This window comes from Neolamprologus brichardi, chromosome 23 (assembly GCF_056152115.1).
Source record: "Neolamprologus brichardi isolate AB-2024 chromosome 23, ASM5615211v1, whole genome shotgun sequence".
Lineage (NCBI taxonomy): Eukaryota > Metazoa > Chordata > Actinopteri > Cichliformes > Cichlidae > Neolamprologus > Neolamprologus brichardi.
The window spans coordinates 16,986,006-17,013,420 of NC_142125.1; the positions used below are offsets into that span (position 1 = coordinate 16,986,006).

General features: G+C 40.2%; 1 protein-coding gene across 1 annotated transcript; it reads left to right on the forward strand.

Moving 5' to 3' along the window:
* LOC148096030 (NLR family CARD domain-containing protein 3-like) lies at positions 1–27,415 on the forward strand. Its single transcript, XM_087836003.1, has 11 exons — positions 1–89; positions 174–272; positions 405–509; positions 1,859–2,097; positions 2,287–2,328; positions 13,761–15,558; positions 18,661–18,834; positions 19,645–19,818; positions 22,381–22,554; positions 26,692–26,738; positions 26,883–27,415. The coding sequence occupies exons 1-11, from the start codon at positions 1–3 to the stop codon at positions 27,413–27,415; spliced, it is 3,474 nt and encodes a 1,157-aa protein (XP_087692129.1).

The following is a 27,415-nucleotide window of genomic DNA, read 5'->3' on the forward strand; positions in this document are numbered from 1 at the left end:
ATGGATCAGTGTGAGGACCGAGAGGAGGGAGTCCCTCCATCTAAAACCACTCTGTGTGGGGAACATGAGAGCCAGACAAAAGATCAGAGGTGAGATGACCATCTCTAACTGTCCATGACTCTTCTCCATGTCGCAGCTCAGCACTCACATCACTGCTCCATCATTATTCACAGGAACCAACCTGGACCTCCACCCAGCTGTGTGTCCTTAAAGGGTGACAAAGTGAAGGATATCATCAAGAAATTTGAACCAACACGACCATTTCAGAAAAAGTAAGTTAATGTCAGTATTAACATGTCTTGCATTTACATCACATCTAAACTGTGTCTACACCTTGGCTATATTTTTTTTGTTTTTTTGTATTTTTTTTTTATATTTATTAATTTCTTTATATATTTTTTTAGGATCCATCAGAAACTCAAACCTGAACCCAGCTGTGTGTCCTTACAGAGTGCCCAAGTGAAAAAGCTAATTAATACATTGGAACAAAGAGAGCCAAGTGGGAAAAGGTTTGCTAATGTCGATAATATAAGTAATATGTGATTAACCTTTTATTGAAGATCTGAACTTTTTTAGGAACCACCAGACACTCAAACATGAACCTGAACTCACCTGTGTGTCTCTCAAGAGTGACGCGTCAAAGGGTGATAGTTGTTCTCCTGCAGACAGGTGTGTCTAAATGTTGTTGGTGAGTCAGTGTTTGTGAATAAATCCTCCATCAGGTTTAATATCAGCTCAGCTCTTTTTCATACACGTTTCCATGATCATATGTGAAGCGGTGTGTGTTCGAGTGTTTCCACAAACGCAGCAGTCAGAGTGTAAAGAATGGATGTTATAGGAGATGTTTCTGTAGTGAAGAGGCTGAGCATGTGTAGGACTCCAGCTGCTCCAGCAGGTGTCTCCTTTGTGCTTTGCTTCAAACACAGTGTAGGGAGGAACTTCCACTCAGGTCTTTCAGGTTTTGCTGGATGTCAGAGGACAAACAGTTGTGCGCTGTTGTAGCATAAGTGCATCAGTTCAGGGTCTGTGTGTCAAGTTTTGCCCAGACGGCAGAATGACAGGACCCAATCGCAGAACTCCTCTAAACAGTAAGGAGAAGGGATGGGAAGTTGGGATGGAGGGAAAACAAAAACAAACTGGCTGGTCATGCTAGTGAGGACAGGGGAACGATGACACTGTGTGTGCAGCTGTCAGTGGTTCTAAGTTGAAGCTTGGCTGATACCCTTGTCCTCCAAGGACCAGAGTTATGATATCATCATGTTGTTGGTAATTTAAAATATATTTTAACTGTAATTATTATAAATTCCTCCTTAGTACCACATTTCTGATTCTAGAGCAGATTTAGAAACCTCTTTTAAACCAGTGTATAAATCCTGATTAAAAACTAATTAGCGTGCTTATCTTTTTCTGCTGGAGTCTTGTACTTTTATTTTATTTATTTGACTTAATTTTTTCATTCATATTTCTATTTTTTAATAAGTGGTAAATGGTAAATGGCCTGTATTTGTATAGCGCTTTACTAGTCCCTAAGGACCCCAAAGCGCTTTACACATCCAGTCATCCACCCATTCACACACTTAAGTTATATGATTTGTAGAAATGTCAGTTGATTTTAAGTTGTTTTCTAAAGATTGTGAGCCCTCTTTGTTTTCTGTTGAAAGTTTAATTCGATAAGTATTTCTTTAATTTATATATTAACAGCATTGTTAGAGTTGAAGTTACATTAGGTAAAATATACATGACAACTAGAGGGCACTGTGAAGTATACTAAAAGCTAAAAACGTAGATGTGATCTCATCACATCTACGTTTTTAGCTTTTAGTTTTATGTTTTATGTTTTATGTTTTATGTTTTACAGGTCAGAGATGGAGAAGGCCTTACCAGTGCAGCTGCTGGAAATGCTGAAGAAAATGGGAGAGGAGGAGCTGAAGCTTTTCCACTTTTACCTGCAGTATGAACCTGGAGATGACTTCCCCAAACTCTACAAGTACCAGCTGGAGAACGCAGACAGACTGAAAACAGTAGAAGTGATGGTGCAGGCATATTCAGACCGTGTGATGCAGGGGGCGAGGTTGATTTTAGAGAAGATGAATGAAGGTCAGTCAGAGGAAAAAGACACATTAAACATTTAGTACGGTATGCAGACATGACATTGTCACAGTTTATTTTATGAAATGTATCAAACTATTACAGTATGACTTGTTATATTTATATATTTCTGATGCCACGCAGGTTGTCATTTTTAAAAAGACCAGTTTACGATTCAAAGTGCACTTTCCCCAACAGGAATTCCCCCAGCCCAGGAAGCTTCAACAGTTTCATCAGAAGGTAAGAATACATTAGTTTGTCTCAGTAGATAATAATAAAGCAGAAACACATGAAGCCTGAGCTGAACAATGAGAGCTTTGATTGTTTCAATGTGGTGTCTCTGTAGCCTCACTGTAGCTCTGCTGTATGACTGTAAGCCTGGGCTCTAATGAATGAACAGCTGGCTGGTTTAATAATCTCTAACTTTATTTCACTGGGCGTAACAGCAAACAACATTAAAAGGGAGGGTTACAGAGCTTTAGATGAGATGTGAGGATAGTTCATAGCAGATTAGAAAAAAATCTAGAAAAGCATCTAACATATTTGGAATCTGAAATAGTCTTACAAGCCATAATTTTAGAAAATTGTACAATGACTTTATAAAACATTCAAACATTTACTCTTTATGTTTTCAAATTACTTTTAATTTTAAACCAGAGATTTTAGAAATAATTAAATAAGTAAAATTATATAACAAAAGATTTAAAGAAATATTTTAACACTGTGCTGTCCATTATGCTATTTGTTTAAAATTATCAAAGCAAATAACAACCCCCCAAAATGTCCATTAAATGGCAAGTTGAAGATGAGGTCTTTCTAAAACCTGATTCGGAATCAGAAACTTTATTAATTCCAGATGGAAATTGAGTTGTCACAGCAGCAAATACACAACAAACAACACGCACTCCTATAAAATGAGTGTAGAAGCAGAGTTATGATAGATGAATATTAAGATAAATAGATAAATATAAAGATAAAGGTATAAATATAAATATACAATAAATATAAAAGGACAAGTATGTGTGGAAATATATCTTGTGGTGTACAAAAGTGACAGGCTGCATTGAGGTGTAATTAATTCTGTTCCACATGTGTGGACCTGACCTAAGTGGAGGAATTAAAGATTCTGATAGCAGCAGAAGAAACGATTTCCTGTAACGTTCCCTCAGACAGCGAGGTTGAAGGAACTTGTTGCTGAAATTTCTCTTCAGATTATCCAGTGTGTTATGGAGGGGATGGGACTTATTGTCCATGATTGCCAGCAATCTTGCCAGCATTCTGTCACTGATCACCTCATCCAGGGTGGCAAGCTTCATGCCAACAACAGACTCAACCTTCCTGATGAGTTTGTTCAGTCTATTTGCATCCTTTGCTTGGGTGCCTGCACGCCATCGCAAAGAAGATGGTGTTCGCAATAACAGACTGATAAAACATATAGAGCAGCCTGCTGTATACACTGAAGGATCTGAGCCTTTGTAGAAAGTAAAGCCAGCTCAGACCACTGGCAGACCACTCCAGCCTGTGATCCAATTGATCGCATTGCTGATTGGCTGAGGAGAAAAAGTATTCATGGTATACCAATAGCATGACCAATTTACGGTGACATAGCAACAAGATGTTATGTCCACCCAAGACAACCCCAATTCTAATTTTTTGTGTAAAAAGTGTGGACTTCAAACTATATGCCTGTTTTTAAATTGTGTTGACAGGCCACGAAAAACCAGAGTTCAGTTTTCCTGAATACTATTGTTGTTTATGTTTACTGCGGGAAGAAATGGTAAAAACTGCATTTTCTAAGGAAAGCCCTCAAAAGCACTCTCCGCTTGTGAGCAAAAACAAACAAAAAAAAAAAACACCATCCTTTCCTATTGGTGGAAAAATGTACCATGTCGACCAATCAAAAAATGATATGGCAACATGGCATTTAGGTGTTTAGGAGTGATGGCAGCGAGAAAGCAAAAAAGTGATAGAGAGAGAGAGAGAGAGATTTGAGATGTGGGAGATTTGTCTAAAGTTGGTGTGTTGTGTAGTTAGTGTGTAGTGTAGTCAATAAGAGTTTTTTTGTGTGTCAGAACAATGAGGAGAGTGCTGAATGTCACAGTTGCTGGCAAAAAGACACCAAAGGCAAATTAGAGTGTAAACGCTGTCTCCAGGTGGAAAACAGGATGAGTGATACACCTCCTGCTGTCAGACCTGCAGGTATCAGGCTTGTGATGTTCTCCTTTATCTTATAGTGGAATGAAATTATTTTTGGAATGGCATAAATAATTTGTGTGGCATCTTATTTGACGAGAACACCTGATTGTTCTGTAAATAGTTTGAAATGTTTATATAATAAAAACCCATATTTCCTGCATTTTTAGATAAATAGCTGCATATAACTTTGTTGTTTTCAGTTACTTTTTTGAAGAAGTAACTAGTTGCTATAGTTAATTACTTTTTCAAAGTAACTTGCACAACAATCGTCATTATATACTGTATTTTGCAGAGAAAAAGTCACAGGACTCACTCACAGACGACAGTCGGACAATCTCACCCAGTGCACAGCAGGAGCTTCACACAGACTCATACTCATAATACAAATCAGAGCTTTATGTGTGTTTTTGAAATTTTTGTTCAATTTATTTTTACTTCCAATAGTGTTAACATACTACACAGGTCATGAACAATTTTTTTTTAAAATTTTCATTATAAGTGTGCTAAAGTACCTAATTAAAAGTATTCTAACAGAAATGTAAATGCTGTAATTTTATTCTTTTAATAAACCATGTAACTTGGATGGATGCAATGGGTGTGGCCACAGTGCACACGTCTGATGTTGCTCATAGTGGTCCAAGGGAACACTCAGGTAGTTTGTGTGTTTGCTCAGACACATTAAAATTTAGAGGGAACTTCGCTAACAGGATGTGACTATTTTGATATCAGACCCACCAATGCAGACAGGGGAGGGTCAGGAGCCGTTTCTGCCAAATTCCACCACCAGCTCGTTTGATTTGGCCACATTCAACTGCAGGTGGTTCACCTCACACCACTTCACAAAGCGATCAATCGGTCTTCTGTACTCCTCTTCCCATCCCATCTCCACACTTCCAATAATGGCTGTGTCATCAGAGAATTTCTGGAGGAGACAAGTTTCTGTGATCTATTTGAAGTTGGTCATATAGATGGTGAAGAGGAAAGGGATAAGAGTTCCCTGGGGTGCTCCGATGTTGTTTTTCAGCTTCTCTGACACACAGCTCTCCCATCTTACAAACTGCGGCCTGCCTGTCAGGTAGTCGCTGATCAACTGGACCAGTGGAGCCTCCACTTACATGTCTTCCAACTTCTCCCTCAACAGCCTGGGCCGGACTGTGTTAACCCTTTAAGACCTACCATAGAACCAAGTCTGCCAGAGCTTATATTATATTTTTACATGCTGTAGTGCCATTTTTGGGAGCATTTCAAGTTGCTATACATCAATACAACCATTGTAGCCCAAATTTTAATAATATGTATGCATTAAGTGCATAGTAATTACATAAATTTAGTGCAATTAACTACAAAAAAATTGAAAATCGTTTTTGTCTTTTTAACATATATTTCTAGTTAGAGAAATTTAAGAGGCTTATCCCTCAAAACTGTAAATACAAAAAAGTTGCACAAAATAGTTTCCCATCACAGGGAATTTATTTTGAGTGTCTTTATATTTTTATTTTTGAAATACACCATTTTTTATACACTGCAGGAAAAACAAAAATAAATATTATGATGCAAATTTGCAAAAAAACAGCATATGCATCAAAATAAACTATTTCCAGCAGTGCAATTTGAGTCCTAAACATCCCAGAAATGATACAGAAAGTCATAAAGTCAAACATAACTTTTTTTAAAAAACAGTATAGGCTCATAAGGCTCTGAAGGCAAAAAACTACATTTCCGCAAAATGACATCACATCCGGTTTTGGTCAGGTCATGGCGGACATGTGATAGTTCGCGCTGATGGACATAGGAAGTGTTAAGAACAGCTGATCGGATCGGCAAAGCGTGTTTCTGGAATATTATGTTTTTGTTGCTGCAAGTGCTTTTTATGCAGTTTTTGCAAAGCTATATGTGGAAGGAAACCGTGACCTAGGACAAGCTGATGGCATAAGATGTAAGTACAACTCCTCCGGTTTCATATGCAAAAAAAATTATTGCGCTAGCTTACGTGGTTGCAGATCTACCGGGATTTAAAAATAGTTATGCAAAACGGAGCGTGCTGCTCTGACCGGTTTTAACGGTTAAAGGCGCTAGAGAAGTCAAAGAACATTATCTGAACTGTGGTGGTGGGTCCATCAAGGAAGGAGTATGTATCACTGCATTGCCCACTCCCAAGTGGGGCTGGTATGCAAACTGCAGAGGGTCTTGTGACTTGCTCACCAGGGGTCTGAGGTGCTCCAGGATAAATCTCTCCAAAACCTTCGTAATATGAGAGGTCAGTCCTACAGACCTGTAGTCACCAGGGATGATGTTTTCTATAGCACTGGGACTCTCTGGAAGTGCAGGCTCAGGTTGTATAGGTGATGGAGTACTCCACAAAGCTGCCTAGCACAGGCTTTCAACACTCTGGGACTGATGACCTCTGGTCTTCAAATGTGCTATATAAATAAAGCATTGATTGATTGATTGATTGATCGATGCTGTTGGGTCCTGCTGCTTTCCCCTGTCTGAGCCTCCCCAGCTCTCTTCTCACCTGAGTAGGTGTGATATGCAGGTTGGTTTGTGGGGCAACTGTGTGGAAAGTGGCGGTGTCACAGCAGGCGTGGACATGACCCTAGGCTAAGAGGCAGCTTGGCAGGTGGCCAGCACGCAGGACCAGACGAGGCAGGACTGGACAAGGCAGGACCAGAGGGCTCACTGACCTCCGGATCGGGCTGAACAAGTCCCTCTTGCATGCTGACCTCCGTCTTGGGCTGAGCAGGTGCCTCCTGTGTGCAGACCTCTGGCTCAGGCTGAGCAGGTCCCTCAAGTGCACAGTAGAGGGACACCACTGGGGCCAGTGGCACTGTCGGCAAGGACCCAAGCCGAGCTACCAGATTTTATAATCTGGTGCTCATGCAAGGGAGGCATGATGAGGTTCTGGTGTGTGTCAGCCTGCCCTGCAGCCGTGGCACAAACCACGTCCCGCCACAAACTTGTTTACCCTCTGTACATCCCGCACAGTTTCACCCACACCTTTCTTCTGAAAGCCAGTGATATCTCTCAACACTCTGATTGGAATTCACATAAAATCCAGCCGTCTCCTGTCACCTCAGGCGGCTATATATTTTAAGGTACAGACCCTATTTATACACTTATACAATTATACATAGAAAGCTTTAACAATGAGACGACTAACTGGGTGCTCTAACTGGGTTATATGGCACTATAAGGTAATTTAGATAAGATTGGCCTGATTATTTAAGATGTTGTATGTGAGTAGCAGGTTTTTTATTTGCGGATTTAACAGGGAGTCAATGAAGGGAAGCCAATTTATGACAAATCTGCTCTCTCTTTCTAGTCCCTGTCAGGACTCTTGCTGCAGCATTTTGGATCAACTGAAGGCTTTTCAGAAAGAATTACAGTAGTCCAGCCTAAGAGTAATAAATGCATGAACTACTTTTTCAGCTTCACTCTGAAAGTCACTCTGTTTCTGATCTTAGAGCACAAATGGAAGAAAGCAGTCCTATATCAGTTAGCTGTTTTACAACTACTCTTTTTCAAAAAATTTGGAAATAAAAGGAAGGTTGGATATTTGCCTATGTCTAGCTAAGACAGTTGGGTCAAGTGATGATTTTTTAACTAATTGTTTAACAACTGCCAGCTTGAAGGCCTGTGGTATGTAGCTGATCAATAGAGATAGACTGATAGATTTTCTCTCATGGTTAAAATTTTATTTGTGAAGAAATTTATTAACTCATTACTAGTTAAGTTTAAAGGAAATCTTGGCTCAACAGGGATCTGACTTTCTGTCAGCTTGGCTAAAATGCTAAAGGGAAACCTAGGGTTGTTCTTATTTACTTCAACCATTGATGAATATTAAGATGTCTTGACAAACAAACTGTCTCTTCAGGCTAAATTAAGATCTTCTACATTAGTGAGACATCATTTTAGTCAGATTATGGGTTTTCTGCTTTAGGATGTGAGTTTGTGAGTTATACCAGCACTTCTGATCCGAAGCTTTCTTTTTGCTTCACTTTTAGACCATGATGCTACAATCTCTTGAATATTTTTTTTTTTTTAGTAGTCTTTACTCAATACATCATAATGACAAACTGAAAACATGATTCCAAATTTTTTTTAATTAAAAAAAATATCAGAAAAACAATCTTTAGATAAGCATTCAGGCTTTCCGCTTTTCTTGACTGCTTAGAAGTTTCTACACCTTGAGTGGAAGCCACTTGTAGTACAATAAAAATTGATTGATTATGTTTTGGAAAGGTACACCCCTCTCTATAGAAGACATCACAGCTGACAAATCAGAGCAAAGCCATGAAGTCAAACCTAAGAGATAGGGTTGTTGCAATGCACAGATGTGGAGGAGGCCACAGAAAACCTCTTGCCTTTATAATTCTCTAATGGTAGAGACTACAAGGATTCTCCCAAGATTATCCTAGTGAGAGAGATGACCAAGAGCCTGAAATTCACTCTGAGCTCCACAGAGCCTCTGTGAAGATGGGACTATGTTCCAGAAGGACAACAATCACTGCAGCACTGCCACAGATTTCGGCTTTATGGCAGAGTTGTTAGACACAGGCCTCTCCTCAGTGCAAAACACATGAAAGCCCATTTGGAGTTTTCAAAAAAGCACCTGAAGGACTCTCGGACTGTGAGGAACAAGACTTTCTGCTTTAATAAAATCAAGATTAACCTGTTTGGCTTCAATTCTAAAGTCTTTCTCTGGAAGAAACCAGGCATCACTCATCATCTACCCGATACTATCCCAACAGCAAAGCACGGTGGGGGTAGCATCATGCTGTGGTGGTGTATTTCAGCTGCAAGGACTGGGAGACTGGTCCAGGTTGATGGAAAGCTGTATGGTACAAAGATATCCTTAATGAAGGCCTCCTCCATAGTGCTGAAGGTAAAACTTCCAAAACAACAATGACCCTAAGTACACAGCGAGGACATCACAGCTGTGGCTTAGGAACAGCTCCGCAAATGTCTGAGAGTAACCCAGTGAGAGCTGACTTCAACCCTGTCAAACATCTCTGTAGTGACCTGAAAATGGCTGCCTGATGGTTACATCTAGCCTAAATGAGTTTAAAAGTATTTGCAAACAAGAGTCGCAGAAATTCCCCTGTCACACCCTGTTAGAAAAATAAGATAAGACAAACAGAGACAGAGCAGAGGCGAAGCTTTACTTTATCTTACAAAAAGGAGTCACAGAATGTACACAGTCTATTCAGGAACCTCAAATTGGGGAATTCTGTCTGTCACTCTTTATGCAGTTACCCCCTCCTCCTAGTGACACAACACCAGGAATTCCTTCGCCATATGACGAGATGTTTAGGATAGAGTTAATAGTGGGAAAGAATGTCATGGCGACAGGTATGTGCTATGTTTAGCTGGTTCATCATATGTGGTATAACACAACAGACTCAAACAACTTAACTCTTTTAGCGTTTTTTAATAAAAGCAATGCTGTGTTTATTTATGATTAATTAAGTCCATGTATCTCCTTATCCTTATCAGTTTTCAACACGTTACAATCCAGCATATGCTAAGATGTCATATGAGACATCTTCATCAGCCAGACAGAGTTGGTCATTCATGTAATTGGTCTTGGTAAGCGCTGTGTCAATTAGTCGGGGAATAGGTGCTCAAATAAATGGAATGTGGCAGCAGCCACACAGCATCAGCAAGGCGGCTGTAACTGCAATAGATACTAAGAGAGAAGAGATTAGACCGTTCTACTTTCAATTCAATTCAATTCAATTCAATTTTATTTATATAGCGCCAAATCACAACAAAAGTCGCCTCAAGGCGCTTCATAGATACAGAGAAAAACCCAACAATCATATGACCCCCTATGAGCAAGCACTTTGGCGACAGTGGGAAGGAAAAACTCCCTTTTAACAGGAAGAAACCTCCGGCAGAACCAGGCTCAGGAAGGGTCGGCCATCTACTGCAACCGGTTGGGGTGAGAGAAGGAAGACAGGATAAAAGACATGCTGTGGAAGAGAGACGGAGGTTAATAACAGATATGATTCAATGCAGAGAGGTCTATTAACACATAGTGAGTGAGAAAGGTGACTGGAAAGGAAAAACTCAATGCATCATGGGAATCCCCCGGCAGCCTACGTGTATTGCAGCATAACTAAGGGAGGATTCAGGGTCACCTGGTCCAGCCCTAACTATATGCTTTCGCAAAAAGGAAAGTTTTAAGCCTAATCTTAAAAGTAGAGATAATGTCTGTCTCCTGAATCCAAACTGGAAGCTGGTTCCACAGAAGAGGGGCGTGAAAACTGAAGGCTCTCCCTCCCATTCTACTTTTAAATACTCTAGGAACAACAAGTAGGCCTGCAGAGCGGGAGCGAAGTGCTCTAATAGGGTGATATGGTACTATAAGGTCATTAAGATAAGATGGGGCCTGATTATTTAAGACCTTGTATGTGAGGAGCAGGATTCTGAATTTACTTCTGGATTTAACAGGAAGCCAATGAAGGGAAGCCAAAACAGGAGAAATATGCTCTCTCTTTCTAGTCCCTGTCAGGACTCTTGCTGCAGCATTTTGGATTAGCTGAAGGCTTTTCAGTGAGTTTTTTGGACATCCTGATAATAATGAATTACAGTAGTCCAGCTTGGAAGTAATAAATGCATGAACTAGTTTTTCAGCGTCACTCTGAGACAGGATATTTCTAACTTTAGAGATGTTGCGCAAATGGAAGAACGCAGTCTTACATATTTGTTTAATATGTGCGTTAAAGGACATATCCTGGTCAAAAATGACTCCAAGGTTCCTCACAGTGTTACTGGAGGCCAAGGTAATGCCATCCAGAGTAAGAATCTGGTTAGATACCATATTTCTAAGCTTTTCAGGGCCGAGTACAATAACCTCAGTTTTATCTGAATTAAGAAGCAGAAAGTTAGCGGCCATCCAAGTCTTTATGTCTTTAAGACATTCCTGCAGTTTAACTAATTGGTGTGTGTTATCTGGCTTCGAAACCATTGGTCTTGGAAGTCCTTAAATGGATAATTGATCCCAGAATTTCAGCTAGTTCTTCTGCCAACGTGTCACAGAGCCATCTGGAGAGGTGTTGTTTGGGATGAATGTGCAACAGCTGCTACTAAACATTCTGCAAACACCCCCTTTCTCAGCTAACAAAATGTCCAGTGCCATTCTATTCTGCCAAACCATGAGTGATGCAGCATGCAGCTGTTCAGAGTCCCTTTTTCTGTATCTCTGGTATGATTCAGGACACGCTGTTGAATATAATACAGAGAGTTAATCCAATCTATATTCACATTTGTTGTGACCCACTAGAAAAATGGTGACTCAAATCCCATAGTTATCTCTTTGCAAGCATTGTATTCCACCAGTGCTATGGTTTACAAACCAATCTTTTTAGTAAGAGGCTGAGTTGCCTGTCACAGTCACAGTTGCACCATGACAGGTGACCCAAATTGCAGTCTTGCCCCACTCTAGTAAAACATGTGTAACTTTCTACATAAGCTTGAGCATTAAGTGGAGTGTCTGGCTTTAAAGGTGGATAAGAGGTAATGAGTGCAACAAGAGGTATTACTTGGTCTCACCTTGAGGCGACTATTGTTGTGATTTAGTGCTGTATAATAATGGTCTAAACACGTATGTATGTATGCATGTGTGTATGTATACACACACACAGACACACACATATATACATATATATATATATATATATATATATATACAGTGGGGCAAAAAAGTATTTAGTCAGCCACCGATTGTGCAAGTTCCCCCACTTAAAATGATGACAGAGGTCAGTAATTTGCACCAGAGGTACACTTCAACTGTGAGAGACAGAATGTGAAAAAAAAATCCATGAATTCACATGGTAGGATTTGTAAAGAATTTATTCGTAAATCAGGGTGGAAAATAAGTATTTGGTCACCTCAAACAAGGAAAATCCCTGGCTCTCACAGACCTGTAACGTCTTCTGTAAGAAGCTTTTCTGTCCCCCACTCGTTACCTGTATGAATGGTACCTGTTTGACCTCATCATCTGTATAAAAGACACCTGTCCACAGCCTCAACCAGTCAGACTCCAAACTCCGCCATGGCCAAGACCAAAGAGCTTTCGAAGGACACCAGGAAAAGAATTGTAGACCTGCACCAGACTGGGAAGAGTGAATCTACAATAGGCAAGCAGCTTGGTGTGAAAAAATCAACTGTGGGAGCAATCATCAGAAAATGGAAGACATACAAGACCACTGATAATCTCCCTCGATCTGGGGCTCCACGCAAGATCTCATCCCGTGGGGTCAAAATGATCATGAGAACGGTGAGCAAAGATCCCAGAACCACACGGGGGGACCTGGTGAATGACCTGCAGAGAGCTGGGACCAAAGTAACAAAGGTCACCATCAGTAACACACTACAACGGCAGGGAATCAAATCCCGCAGTGCCAGACGTGTTCCGCTGCTGAAGCCAGTGCATGTCCAGGCCCGTCTGAAGTTTGCCAGAGAGCACATGGATGATACAGCAGAGGATTGGGAGAATGTCATGTGGTCAGATGAAACCAAAGTAGAACTTTTTGGTATAAACTCAACTCGTCGTGTTTGGAGGAAGAAGAATACTGAGTTGCATCCCAAGAACACCATACCTACTGTGAAGCATGGGGGTGGAAACATCATGCTATGGGGCTGTTTTTCTGCCAAGGGGACAGGACGACTGATCCGTGTTAAGGACAGAATGAATGGGGCCAAGTATCGTGAGATTTTGAGCCAAAACCTCCTTCCATCAGTGAGAACTTTGAAGATGAAACGAGGCTGGGTCTTCCAACATGACAGTGATCCAAAACACACCGCCCGGGCAACAAAGGAGTGGCTCCGTAAGAAGCATTTGAAAGTCCTGGAGTGGCCTGGCCAGTCTCCAGACCTCAACCCCATAGAAAATCTGTGGCGGGAGTTGAAAGTCCGTGTTGCTCGGCGACAGCCCCAAAACATCACTGCTCTTGAGAAGATCTGCATGGAGGAATGGGCCAAAATACCAGCTACTGTGTGTGCAAACCTGGTAAAGACCTATAGTAAACGTTTGACCTCTGTTATTGCCAACAAAGGTTATGTTACAAAGTATTGAGTTGTATTTTTGTTATTGACCAAATACTTATTTTCCACCCTGATTTACGAATAAATTCTTTACAAATCCTACCATGTTAATTCATGGATTTTTTTTTCACATTCTGTCTCTCACAGTTGAAGTGTACCTCTGGTGCAAATTACTGACCTCTGTCATCATTTTAAGTGGGGGAACTTGCACAATCGGTGGCTGACTAAATACTTTTTTGCCCCACTGTATGTATATATATATATATATATATATATATATATATATATATATATATATATATATATATATATATATATATATATATATAATATGTATGTGTGTGTGTGTGTGTGTGTATTGTATTATTCTTCATTCTATATAAAATGGATTACACTAATCATCTTGTTTCCTGTTTTAAATTCAGAGGATCTTCAAAACTGTCAGTTTAAACTCAAATCTAACCTGAAGGAGAAGTTCCAGTGTGTGTTTGAGGGGGTTGCTAAAGCAGGAAACCCAACGCTTCTGAATCAGATCCACACAGAGCTCTACATCACAGAGGGAGAGACTGCAGAGATCAATGATGAACATGAGGCCAGAATGATTGAAACTGCGTTCAAGAAACCTGCCAGACCAGAAACAAAAATCAGGCAAGAAGACATCTTTAAAGACTCACCTGGAAGACATGAACCAATCAGAACAGTGCTGACAAAAGGAGTGACTGGTATTGGGAAAACAATCTTAATACAAAAGTTCACTCTGGACTGGGCTGAAGACAAAGCCAACCAGGACATCCAGTTCATATTTCCATTCACTTTCAGAGAGCTGAATGTGCTGAAAGAGGAAAAGTTCAGCTTGGTGGAACTTGTTCATCACTTCTTTACTGAAACCAAAAGAGCAGGAATTTGCAGCTTTGAAGACTTCCAAGTTGTGTTCATCTTTGATGGTCTAGATGAGTCTCGAATTCCTCTGGACTTCCACAAAACTACAATCCTGACTGACCCTTGCAAGTCCACTTCAGTGAATGTGCTGCTGACAAACCTCATCAGGGGGTACCTTCTTCCCTCTGCTCGCATCTGGATAACCACACGACCTGCAGCAGCCAATCAGATCCCTCCACAATGTGTTAATATTGTGACAGAGATTAGAGGGTACACTGATCCACAGATGGAGGAGTACTTTAGGAAGAGATCCAGAGATGAGGAGCAGGCCAGCAGGATCATCTCCCACATCAAGACATCACGAAGCCTCCACATCATGTGCCACATCCCAGTCTTCTGCTGGATCACTGCTACAGTTCTGGAGGATGTGCTGCAAACCAGAGAGAAAGGAACACTGCCCAAGACCCTGACTGAGATGTACATCCACTTCCTGGTGGTTCAGGCCAAAATAAGGAAGGTCAAGTATGATGGAGGAGCTGAGACAGACCCACACTGGACTCCAGAGAGCAGGAAGACGATTGAGTCTTTGGGAAAACTGGCTTTTGATCAGCTGCAGAAAGGAAACCTGATCTTCTATGAATCTGACCTGACAAAGTGTGGCATCGATATCAGAGCAGCCTCAGTGTACTCAGGAGTGTTCACACAGATCTTTAAAGAAGAGAGAGGACTGTACCAGAACAAGGTGTTCTGCTTCATCCATCTGAGTGTTCAGGAGTTTCTGGCTGCTCTTCATGTCCATCTGACCTTCATCAACTCTGCAGTCAATCTGCTGGAAGAACAACAGACATCGTCCTGGTGGTCAAAATTTTTTAATGCACCAAAACTACAGCATGTCCACCAGAGTGCTGTGGACAAGGCCTTACAGAGTCCAAATGGACACCTGGACTTGTTCCTCCGCTTCCTCCTGGGTCTTTCAATGCAGCCCAATCAGATTCTCCTACGAAATTTTTTGCCAGACACACTAAGTAGCTCACAGACTATTCAGGAAACAGTCCAGTACATTAAGAAGAAGCTTAGTATGAATCTGTCTGCAGAGAAAAGCATAAATATGTTCCACTGTCTGAATGAACTGAATGATCGTTCTCTAGTAGAGGAGATCCAACAGTCACTGACTTCAGGAGGTGTTTCCACAGATAAACTGTCTCCTGCTCAGTGGTCAGCTCTGGTCTTCATCTTACTCTCATCAGAAAAAGATCTGGATGTATTTGACCTGAAGAAATACTCAGCTTCAGAGGAGGCTCTTCGGAGGCTACTGCCAGTGGCCAAAGCCTCCAACAAAGCTGTGTAAGTACATTTGTACTGATCCCTCTACTTTTATCATGCAGTTGAGTCTGTAATTTATTTAATCAGACTTTCCGTCTTTGTAAGAATTTGTGTCCCAAAGGATGGCAATTACTCTAACACAACTGTAACCTTTTTAATGTCTCATAAACTTAATGTTCTTGTGATGCAGCATCCAAAAACTATGGCAGTATCATTATTAGTGCTGCTGCTGTGTTACTGGTCTTTTAAAAAAAAAAAAAACAACCAAACAAACTTTACTTTCCATGTGTTCATGCACCAGTTTTGAATTTAATCATTAGTTTTTACTACACTGTGCCTTGGGCTTCAGTGTTTGTTTACTATTCTTGACCTGAGCTCTCCCCTCACCCCAAACTGTTAACAGCAGATGGTTGTACCTCCTGAGCCTCATTCTCCTGGAGTTTTTCCTTCACACTGTTGCCAAGTGGGAGTTGTCAAATTGTTGGTGCAGACTTTGGTGCATCTCAAACGAGCAGTTCTAGCTCCGTCTTAAGCATACTTTCCCTGGTTGTCTCTTCTATGGCTGCCATAAAATTTCCTCCAGATTATAATCCGCCCACAAAAAACAAAAATACAAAAACAACTCAGACTTCATGCCATTTATTGCCAACATGGTGTCTTTTTTGCCAGCCTTTGATGATAAACTGCACCACTATCCAAAATAAGCTTTTCCATTGCTTTTAATGATTTTGGACTTTACACATGTACATTGTCTTTCTGTTTACTGTGGACACACAGATAACAGCTCTTCTTTTGTTACAACTGAATTGAAAACACAACTCAGATCAGGGAAAATCTCCTAATTTGGATGATTTTCCAGGTGGTATCTGGGATCAAAAGTTTCAATCAGCTTGGATGGCCTGTACAATGAGTACAGTGGCTCACTCCTTGGGCAAGAAGACCATTCAGTCTCAATGCTTTTTTCCCCTTTCGTGGCTGCTGATGAGGTTGTTTTTGGATTGGCTCATAGCCATTCTCATCGTCTTCAAATTAACTGACAAACTGCTGACTGCTACTATAGTTTACTGAGTATGTGACCCATGTACTGAAGGTTAGAGTTGTGACTCCAGTGCTTGAGTTTGAGTCTGCCCAAGACATTTCCTTTGTGTCCATTTCCTCACTTCTCCCTCCTTTTCTGAATTCCCTACTTTATACAGTGAAGACAAAGTGCCTAGTGTTCTGAGAAATCTTCACCTCCTGCATCTTCCAAATCTTCTCTGTCATATGAAATCATCAATATTCTCTGAGTATAGAATCTTTTCACAATCTTGAATGATAAGGATCCACATGGGCACAGTTATTTCTTTCTTTTCTATTTAAAGAGCAATGACATTGTCTAGCCAGATGCTCTTAGTACAACCGAGGTCTTGATTGAAGCGTAGAGGAGATCGGGCCTTTGCAGTTGCAGTGCCTAGACTCTGGACTAACTTGACAGATGATATTCGTACTTCAGAGTTTAGTCAGTCTTTAGAATCATGCCTTAAAACTTAATTTTTTATGTTGGCTTTTAATTCGAGTTCAGTTTGAGTACCATCAGGCCTTTTTTATGTTTGCTATTTTTGTCTTGTTTTTATGTTGTATACATTGTCATTGCCTCCTCTCGTTTATCTGTATTTGTTTTTCTATTGTTTTGTCATGTTCTGAACTAATTGCGAAGCACTTTGGCCAACTCTGTTGCTTTTAAAAGTGCTATAGAAATCGATTTGATTTGATTTGAAGGGTTCCACCTGTGATTTGTAGCTGGAATAGAGTGTGGAAAAACTTTAGTTTAGAGGAAAAACTTGAATGAGGTACATGTTTCTTGATATCAGAGCAACTCATCCACAAGGTGTAGAAAGAGCAGCAGTAGGGTAGGGCAATATGGCCAAAAATATTTATCATGATATATATTTGAAAATTTGCGATAATGATATAACTGACAATATAATTGACGCGAGACAAAATACTTAACAACTCTACAACTTTATTAGTGCAAAAAAAACCCCAAACAATGTATTTTAACTTAAACAAGCAGCTGTTTTTTTATGTGCATTAAAGCTATATAAAAATGTTACAGTGGAAATGGGCCGACATATCCTGAGCATAACCATGTATAATGTCCACAAAACTTAAAAAGAGGTTATACACACACAATACTAATATTATGTTGAATCACAGTAGGTATTACTCCATGAGGCACGTGACTACGGTAGCCATAATGCTCCGACAATCAATCAAGCGGTGCGGCTTCATAGCTTAACAAAGTAGTATTAAAATTAGTGCTCTCAGCAATCTCGTTAAAATGACATGGCAAATCACCATTAGCAAGTTAACGCGGATCGCCCCGTGCGTGGGACTGGACGGCGCTAACGCTTTGACCCTGTGCATGTTCTACCAAAAATTGGTGGGTATCTGACAGACGAGAACCTCACCAGTTCCACGCTACTGAAGTTGGCCCCGTTTTTAAACAAACCTATTCTGGTTCATCTGTTTTATTCAACGATCTGCTTTCGCCCTTCTCATTCTCCGTCGCCGCCATGCTTTTTCTGACATGTGCGTATGAAAACAAATGCACTGCGCATGCGCATTTTACTTATATTCTATCGCAATATTTCATTTTCTTATCATTGCCTAACATTATACCAGTATTATCGTGAACAGTATGATATGGCCCAGCCCTAAGCAGCAGAAGAGTACAAATCATGTCTTACCAAAAAGCCGCAACAACTAGAATTTACCTACCTTTCCTGACAGCATAATATTTACTGAAAAGATGTCTTCTCTCATCTTTGTTGCTATGAATGTTCCTGTTTCGGCTGTGCACTTGGCTCTAAATTGTACAAATAGATCTGAGAAGATTACGTTTCTAATCACAAGTCAGAAATTATGTTTTTATTAGATTTGCAGTTTGTATTCATGTCTTCTGAATCAGAAGGTTGGGGAAATGGACCTTAAAAGGACTAAGTGCTGATCTAGAAGGGCAATTGTGTTTTATTGAAGTTATTTTGTTAACCATTAATTGTGTTGCATGTTGGCATTTTTACATTTTTTCACAAATTTTGTTTTATTTATTGATTTCATTTGTTTGTTTGTTTCTTTTTTCAGACTGAGTCACTGTAACCTCTCAGAGAGAAGCTGTGGTGCCCTGTCCTCAGTTCTCAACTCCCAGTCCTGTAGTCTGAGAGAGCTGGACCTGAGTAACAATGATCTACAGGATTTAGGAGTGACACTTCTGTCTGCTGCTCTACTGAGTCCACACTGTACACTGGAAACTCTCAGGTCAGGAGTGAAATATTTCACTGCTGATCATTTACAGTCTGAATGATTTTCCTCTATAAACAACTATGCTTTATAGCCTTGTCAAGTGGCCTTTTATTTAGGACTCTGATTTTGGGTAGCAGAATAAGTGAGATATCATTTTGGTTTCTGAGATATAGTGATGTTGTTTTCTTAAGTGATTTATTTCATTTAAAATTGTGTGTTAGAGTTATTTATATTTCATTTAAGGTATTTTCTTTAGAAGTCTGACACATAACAAAGATGTTTCGGTGATGCAAAAACACCTTAGTAGGATTAACTGCTGAAAGGTGTAATTCCACATGTGGAGACACTGGTATTAATTTCAGTAACATTAGTATCATTTTGTGATCTCTGAACTGTTATTTTATGTATGGCAAGTCACTAAACTTCAAAACCCAGGCCTCGCGCTCAGTCCTGCATTACCCCTGTGATCTTGTGTGAATACTAGCTGCACTGGTCGGGTGCAACAATAGCTGCAGTCATTTAAATAATCTCTGACAGTTGAAAATATTGTATCTTTTGCTTGCTGCGGGTGTGATAGTTGCTACTAGGAGAGATTGTTTTCAGGAGGGGAGATGTTACCAGAACAAGTTTAAAAAATTAAAGTGTTACTGTTTTACATTGTCTGAATGTTGCCATGTGCTATCAAAATGTACAAATGGATCTGAGAAGATTGCATTTCCAGTCACAAGTCAGAAATTATGTCTTTAGTAGTTTTACAGGATTTTTACATATTTTCAAATTTTTGTTTTATTTGACTGATTTCATTTGTTTCTTTCTTTCTTTCAGACTGAGTCACTGTAACCTCTCAGAGAGAAGCTGCGGTGCCCTGTCCTCAGTTCTCAACTCCCAGTCCTGTAGTCTGAGAGAGCTGGACCTGAGTAACAATGATCTACAGGATTTAGGAGTCAAGCTTCTGTCTGCTGCCCTACAGAGTCCACATTGTACACTGGAAACTCTCAGGTCAGGAGTGAAATATTTCACTGCTGATCATTTCAGTTCTGAATGATATTATTTGATAAACAACTAAGCGTTTTAAAATTGTCAAGTGACCTTTAATTTAACTTTGGATAGATTATTAAATAAATTAATAAATACAATTTTATTTATATAGCACCTTTCTAGGCAGAATCACAAAGTAGTTGTTTTTAAAAAATAACTGCTGAGCCCTCAGTTCTTAAGGTTTGGGGGAGAGAGTTCCACAGTCTAGGGGCCACAGTGGCAAAAACTCTGTCCCCCTTAGTTCTCTTCTTAGTATGTTTTAAAGCAAGTAAGCCCTGATCAGACGACCTCAGGGACCTCCTAGTGGTTCCCAAACTTTTTTGCTGGGCCACCCTTTGTTTTACAAAAAAAATGTTCGTGCCTCCCACCCCCCGCGTGCACGCACACGCACGCACACATCCTTCAACCACACACGCCCATATTTTGCTCCATTGCGGTTTATTTCACACCTCAAACATTTAGTAAATAATTAAGCAAATACAAGTAATCTGCAATAAATTACAGGTAGTAATAAAATAAACTCTTTTACGCTACGTCCACACCTACACGGGTATTTTTGAAAACGCAGCTGTTTCGTCCACACGTAAACGGCGTTTCGAATCACTGAAAACTGAGACTTTTAAAACTCCTTTTTTGCGTTTACGTGTGGACAAGGAATACAGAGTTTGTCATGCAGCATCAAAGGTATGTGCCTTTTTTCACGTCACGCTGTGCGCCACGTTATTGTTTACATGAGATGAATTGCAGAATGGCAGATATAGACAAAATACTGTTAATCTGACTATCTGCAGGTTTTACACGCTTACATATGCATACACAGTTACTGTCCCTCCGTTTACAAAGGCAGAGGCGTCACGGTGTAATTATTTTACATGTATTTTTTTTTTTTTTCCTGTGTAATAATATTCAACATTGCTATCAATTCATTTTTCAAAAAGTGCCTCTCTGTGCAAAATAGGTTTAAAAACATAAACAGCTGTGGGATACTGTTTGTCCGTGATTTGAACCGAGGGAACAAATCGTGGCAGGATCAGCCTGATATTATTTTTATCCCGCTGTAACTTTACTGTATAAAGTATAGTATAGTATGTATATCTCCAAAATGTCAGGAGTAGTTAGTCATTACAAGAAGTGTTTGTGAACTAAAAATCACGAATGTGGGATACTGTTTGTCCGTGATTTAAACAACCCAGTGCTGCTCCCAACGAAGGGAAAACCAATTATGCAGGGAGACCTACCTCGGCACTTGTGCAGGTGAAGCCAAAGTGAAGATATGCTTCACCATATTTTCTAGTCTTTGGCTTAGAATGAAGTGTGTTTGGAAACATAGTCAGCGATGCTTCATCTCCTGCTTTGCGTTTCTGTAGGCGCCCGTGCTAGCAGTGTCCAAGTGTCTTGTCCCCCCCCCCCCCCCACTTTTCATCCCTTTATGCCCCCCCCTGCCATGGCTCTGCCAAATTTGCAGCCATCCATCTATTAGGTTCTAAGTACTGTGAGAAGAATTTTTACAGTCAATTTTTTGTTTAATTAGTAACAGAAAAGTACAGTGCGGGTTATGTTTCTTGTGGCATGTTTTGTTTAATCAGGCCATTTGTTCTACAACAATCAACGTGGTAGTTGAGTTTGTGCTGATGTACCTGAATTAATTTAGCCAACAAAAGGCCTGTTCCTCTCAGTTGTTCTGCTCACGCGTCACTGATTCAAAACAGATTCAGACAACAGCAATGTGGATTCTGATGGTGCTGTTGAGAGTGAGGACAGCCAGGCAATTAGAGATGGGTTGGAAGGCCAGAACTATATTCAATTTCCGAGTATCCACCAAAAAAACAACTTCTCATTTCTCACTCACAGAGTAAAAAAAAGACAGTGTTTCATAAATGGGAGGTTTTAGTTTAGAGTTTTAGTATCAGTTCCACAAATTCGTAATTCAGATTTTGCTACAATCCAAATATTGAATTTGAGGAGTTTGTTGCTCAAGAAAAATAAGCAGTTTTGCTCATGAACAAGTTTGTTCATGAAAGTAAAAAATATATATAAATTAAAATACACAAGATGCAATAACAACAATGCCAAGTTACAGTATTTCTAAAACTTATTTAACTTTAATATTTAAACTTTGAAGTTTAAAGTTCAATTAATATTTAACTTTTGTCCCCTCTCTCCTTCATTTGTGTTTTGTTCTCGTCTCTCTGCTTATTTCTTCTATTTACCATAATCCCTTAAACCTCTTCCTGAGCCTGTTGTTATTGGAAGGATCTTTATTTATAAGGGAGTTCTTCCTTTCCACAGTTACCAAGTGCTGCTCAAAGCAGATTGTCTAAGAGTTTGGGCTTTCTCTCTAATAATTTAGTGGGTTGGCTCATAGTGTAAAAAAGCTTGACATGACAATGACTGTCTGTTGAAAATTGTCCTTTTTAAATAAAATAAAATAAAATAGAATGGTTAGAAATGGGTAGACATTATTGTATATGACAAACACAAAATCATTGTTCAGAGGTGGATTGTTGTTTTGTGTGTCTGCAGTCTGTCAGGCTGTCTGATCACAGAGGAAGGCTGTACGTCACTGGCCTCAGCTCTGAGCTCCAACCCCTTCCAACTTAGAAAACTGGACCTGAGCTACAATCATTCAGGTGACTCAGGAATGAAGCTGCTTTCGGCTGGACTGAAGGATCCATGCTGGAGACTGGACGCTCTTAGGTATGGAGAGAATATCTGATAGAGGAGGAAGACTTAGAAACATTCCCTGTCTCTCTCACACACTTCCTGTTTGTTTCATGCAGATGTTTTAAATTTAATTTATATTAAACATATTTTAAAAGAGAGAGAAATAAATAAATGGATTCAAAAATCCAAGATTTTTTTCTGGTATTTGAAAAGGCAATTCCACTCCTCATTTGAAAATCCATTTCCCTTTCCTGTCAGCTCACAGATTAGCTAATATATTAGTATATTATATTAGGTATCGGATTAGCTCTGGGATTAACTATTGGATCAGCTATCAGATTGGTTATTGGATTATCTCATTTCCAAAACCCTGAAGCAATGCAAACTAGCCACGCAGCGTGATTTAAGGTACTCACAGGCACAGGCTGGTTGCCTGGATTTTTATACACTGCTATTTGTACTCATAGCTTTGCAATGCTAGAAAGTGTGTGTGCTTGCAAAAAGGCCATTCAGCCTTCAGATGTACTCTCTGCCCGACATGGACATGTGAAGAATGAAGGGACCCTATAGTAAAATGGAGAGCTGAACCTCCTAATGTACGCCTTTAGACTCAGCCTGACCAGGTGTTAAAGGTAACGTGCTAACATGGCTAATGCTAGTGTCACAGCGCATAGACCCACTCTTTTAAGATCATGCTGCTGTGCTCTTCACAAACAAAGCTTAAAGCAGCTCAGACTATTAGAACCAGCACTGAGCCCTGTTACATTTTACAGTGTTAGATCGAAGGGTGCAACCTACAGCCTTTAAACTAGTGGTTAAAATGCTGCCTGTAAACACATCAGTCCACATGTTACCACATTACTTTATGATACTTAGAATTAAAAGAACTGAGACAGGCTGATTTAAATAATAGCTGTCAGTTCTCTCATTCCTTATATTATCTCCAGTCTTAGCAGATATTATTGACTTTATTTATTTTAATATGTGAGTGCACACATTTATTCTGAACTGGACATAAATGATGATCACGGATAGTGTGTAATTTTATTTTTTACATAATATTACATACATATTTATTAATTTAATCAAAATCCAAACACAGTGTGCTGAATCTTAACATTGAATGTCTAGTATATTCCAAAGAGCATAATTTAAGCATTTACTGCACCTACAGTACCTACACCTAGTCAAGTGTGGTAAAGATACAGATAATGAAATTTAATTATTACTGAAATATGCATAATGAAAAACAAAACTGGGCAGCACAGTGGTTAGCACTGTTAACTCACCGTGACAAGGTCCTGAGTTCAATTCCACCATCAGGCTGAGGTCTTTCGATGTGGAATGATTCTATGTGTGTCTGTGTCTATGTGTTTGGCCTGCAAAAGACTGGCGACCTGTCCAGGGTGTACCCTGCCTCTCGTCCTAAGACAGCTTGGATAGGCTCCTGCGACCCTGAAAAGGATAAGCAGAAGAGAATTGATTTATGGATGGAAAAGCTGAAACTGATTCACTTTAGTAATATGCTCCGTGCTTATAAAGACCCTTGATGCTGTGATATATACTGTAAATCATATGGAAATAATTTTCACAGACCTCATAAAGTAATTAAGTTACTGCTGATTTTTGGTTGATATTTATATTTTCAGGTGTTTTTGTGTGTGCATGGTTTTTTTTATGACAACAATTGGAATTCCTCTGGGAGATGAGGACACACCCACATCTGTTCCATATCATAGTCATGGAGGATGTTATAGCTCTGAGTGTGTTTTGTGGCATCAGACACCCACACAGGAAAACGAGCAACTGAACTTTATGCAGGAGAGACTGCATCAGTGATGGTTGACTCTGCATCTTCTGCATCTCCTTTAACTCACAGTTCAAATCACTTCAAAAGAGTTGTGTATATTTACCTAGAAGGACATCTGTAACTTGTACAGATTTGTAGTTTTGCTTGTTTTATGAGTTACATTTAAAAAGAGAGAGGGAGGATATGAAACTTACCATTCCCCTGCAGAACACAATTTTAAGTGCTTATTCTTTTGATCTTATGAATTCCACTCTGATGTGAATTCACTTTTTGTCTGATGATTGGCACAAAATTTAAACTGGTTTTCTTCTGAGAGAGGCTGAAAATAAGCCAAGTGAAACAATAACTGAAAAAAAAAAATCTATACATAAAAAAAATCTCTTAATTCCTGAATTACAGGCAAAGACATGCCCAAAAGTTTAGTTTTTCCAGATGTTTTATCACTCATCTAAGTGACTTCTTCTGTTATACAGATAAGTAATGAAATGTTTCTTGGAAGGAAAACTGTTGTGTACAGTTGAATTCAATCTACTTTTTTAAGGTTTTTAAGGTTAAGCGAGTAGTTAACGCTCCATCACCTACATCATAGTTCTTTGGGCTGGGGTTAGGCGACGAGAAAAAAAAGCCACATGGCTGAAGCTTTGCTTGGCGACCTGAACGCTGGGAAAGTCATACAGTCTTGTGGGTTGGTAGTGAGTTAGCCTTTTGTTTGCTGAACACCTCCTGTAGGTCACGGTCCTCTAATGGGATGGAGGTAAGATCTAGAGCCATTCTATATGAGAGTTAACCAGTGGAAACCGAGAATAAGTTGGGAAAATTGAATGGGAAAAAGGTAAGTGACTCTCCTGGCTGTTCATTATTATTATTATTATTATTATTATTATTATTACAGGATGTAACTAGCATGACAGTTTCAGTTTGATGAGTGATTTGGGCAGACACTTGATTATTTATTTTGATTATGATTAATAGCTTTGGGTGGTATGGGAAGTTCGAGTGCTAGGAGAGGAGTGTGCAACTGTTTAGCTAACTCTCAATCAACAAGTCTCTGTCCATCACCGAAATCAGCGAGAGCCTGAAGGGGTTGGAGTAGCCTGGTAATCCTGCAAAAACACAGGGAGCAGTAGCCAGGGTTTAATATTAGTAACTGATCTGCCCACCTGTATCCCAGAACATACCTGCAGGTGGAGCTTTTTAACCATTTGGGGCAGGACACTAGAAAGCGATCAGGCAAGCCACATTATGGGGTGGCTGTAGCTCAGGTGGCAGAGCAGGTCAGCCACTAATCAGAAGGTCGGTGGTTCGATCCCAGTGATGGTTGACTCTGCATCCTCTCCTGCATCCTCTCGCAAATATCCTTGGGCAAGATACTAACCCCATGTTTGCCTACTGGTGGTGGTGGTCGCCACTGTCCGGCAGCCTCGCCTCTGTCGGTGCGCCCCAGGGCAGCTGTGGCTACAATGTACAATGTAGCTTGCCAATGACTGAATGTAGTGTAAAGCGCTATACAAATGCAGGCCATTTTTTTACCATTAAAAACAGTTGAGAGCTGGAAATGCCCAATTTGCATGGGTTCCAGCACAGAATCTGTGACTGAAGAGGCAATAACTGGGGTGGATGTTTGTACTGGTAGTGTAGTGGAAGTTAACACGAAGACAGCGAGGAAATGGCCTGTGGAGTCTGTTTTTTTCGCAGCTTCCCTCTTCCTCAGGCATTGTTTATCTGGAGGGAAAGGGAAACTAAATCCTTGAAAGAGGCGGGTTCATCGCGAGAAGCGAGCTGATCTTTCATGCACTTTTAGTGCTTGCAAAAATACTCCTTGTAGTGCCTGATCTGGCCAGCCTGCCTCTTCCAATACCAGCCACCTCAGTGGGCTGGCCAGTGGGGCTGTGGGAGGAATCCACAGTGAACCTGTGCAACCTCCAAATAGAAAGGACCTGGCCAGGTGATGGAATGGATCTCAGCACCTTCTTGCTGTGAGGCAACAGTGCTAATCACCACACCAAGTGCTGCCATAACTGGAATGTATAATTTCAAAGATGTACTGTATAAAATAGAAACAATATATACCAGATTTGGTGTGATGCTTGACCCTACAAAACTCCATGGTACTTTATCAACTTTGAATGCCTAGATTTGTGGTTCCTGGTTTAAATGCATTCACTCTTTAGATTCAGAAATCAAAGCAATAAGAAGCCAGATCATCAACAGTTTGATCCACATATGGATTGATGTGTAGTTGTGAAAATGTTGGACTGTTCCTTTATTAGTGTCTAACAGTATGTGTATGAGAGTGATGTAATGTCCATGTGTACATGCTGAAAGAGACTGTGCTGGTCTGACTCCCCTCCTCCTTTTAGGGTGGAGCCTGCTGGAGTCCGATGGTTGAGACCAGGTCTGAGGAAGTGTAAGTGTGCTTTTAATGTGATTCATGAAAACAAAGCATCACTCATTCACATCTCTGATATCAGGACTCATGATCAAAGTGTCAATCAATGAACAGATGATGGATCAATAACTGCAGCTGGATTGTGTTTGTTCTCTCCATCAGATTCCTGTCAACTCACAATCGACCCAAATACAGTACACACAAACCTCAAACTGTCTGACAACAACAGGAAGGTGACACGTGTGGAGGAGGTTCAATCATATCCTGATCATCCAGACAGATTTGATGTTTATGAGCAGTTGCTGTGTAGAAATGGTCTGACTGGTCGCTGTTACTGGGAGGTCGAGTGGAGAATAACAGTTTTTCTATCAGTCAGTTACAGCAAAATCAGAAGGAAAGGACTCAGTTATGACTGTTTGTTTGGAAACAATGATCAGTCCTGGAGTCTGTACTGCACTGACGATGGTCCTCATTATGTCTGTCACAATAAGAAAGAGACATCCATCTCCTCCTCCTCCTCCTCTGTCTCTAACAGAGTAGCAGTGTATGTGGACTGTCCTGCTGGCACTCTGTCCTTCTACAGAGTCTCCTCTGACACTCTGATCCACCTCCACACCTTCAACACCACATTCACTGAAACCCTTTATCCTGGGTTTATGCTCATGTCTCCTGGTTCCTCAGTGACTCTGTGCTGA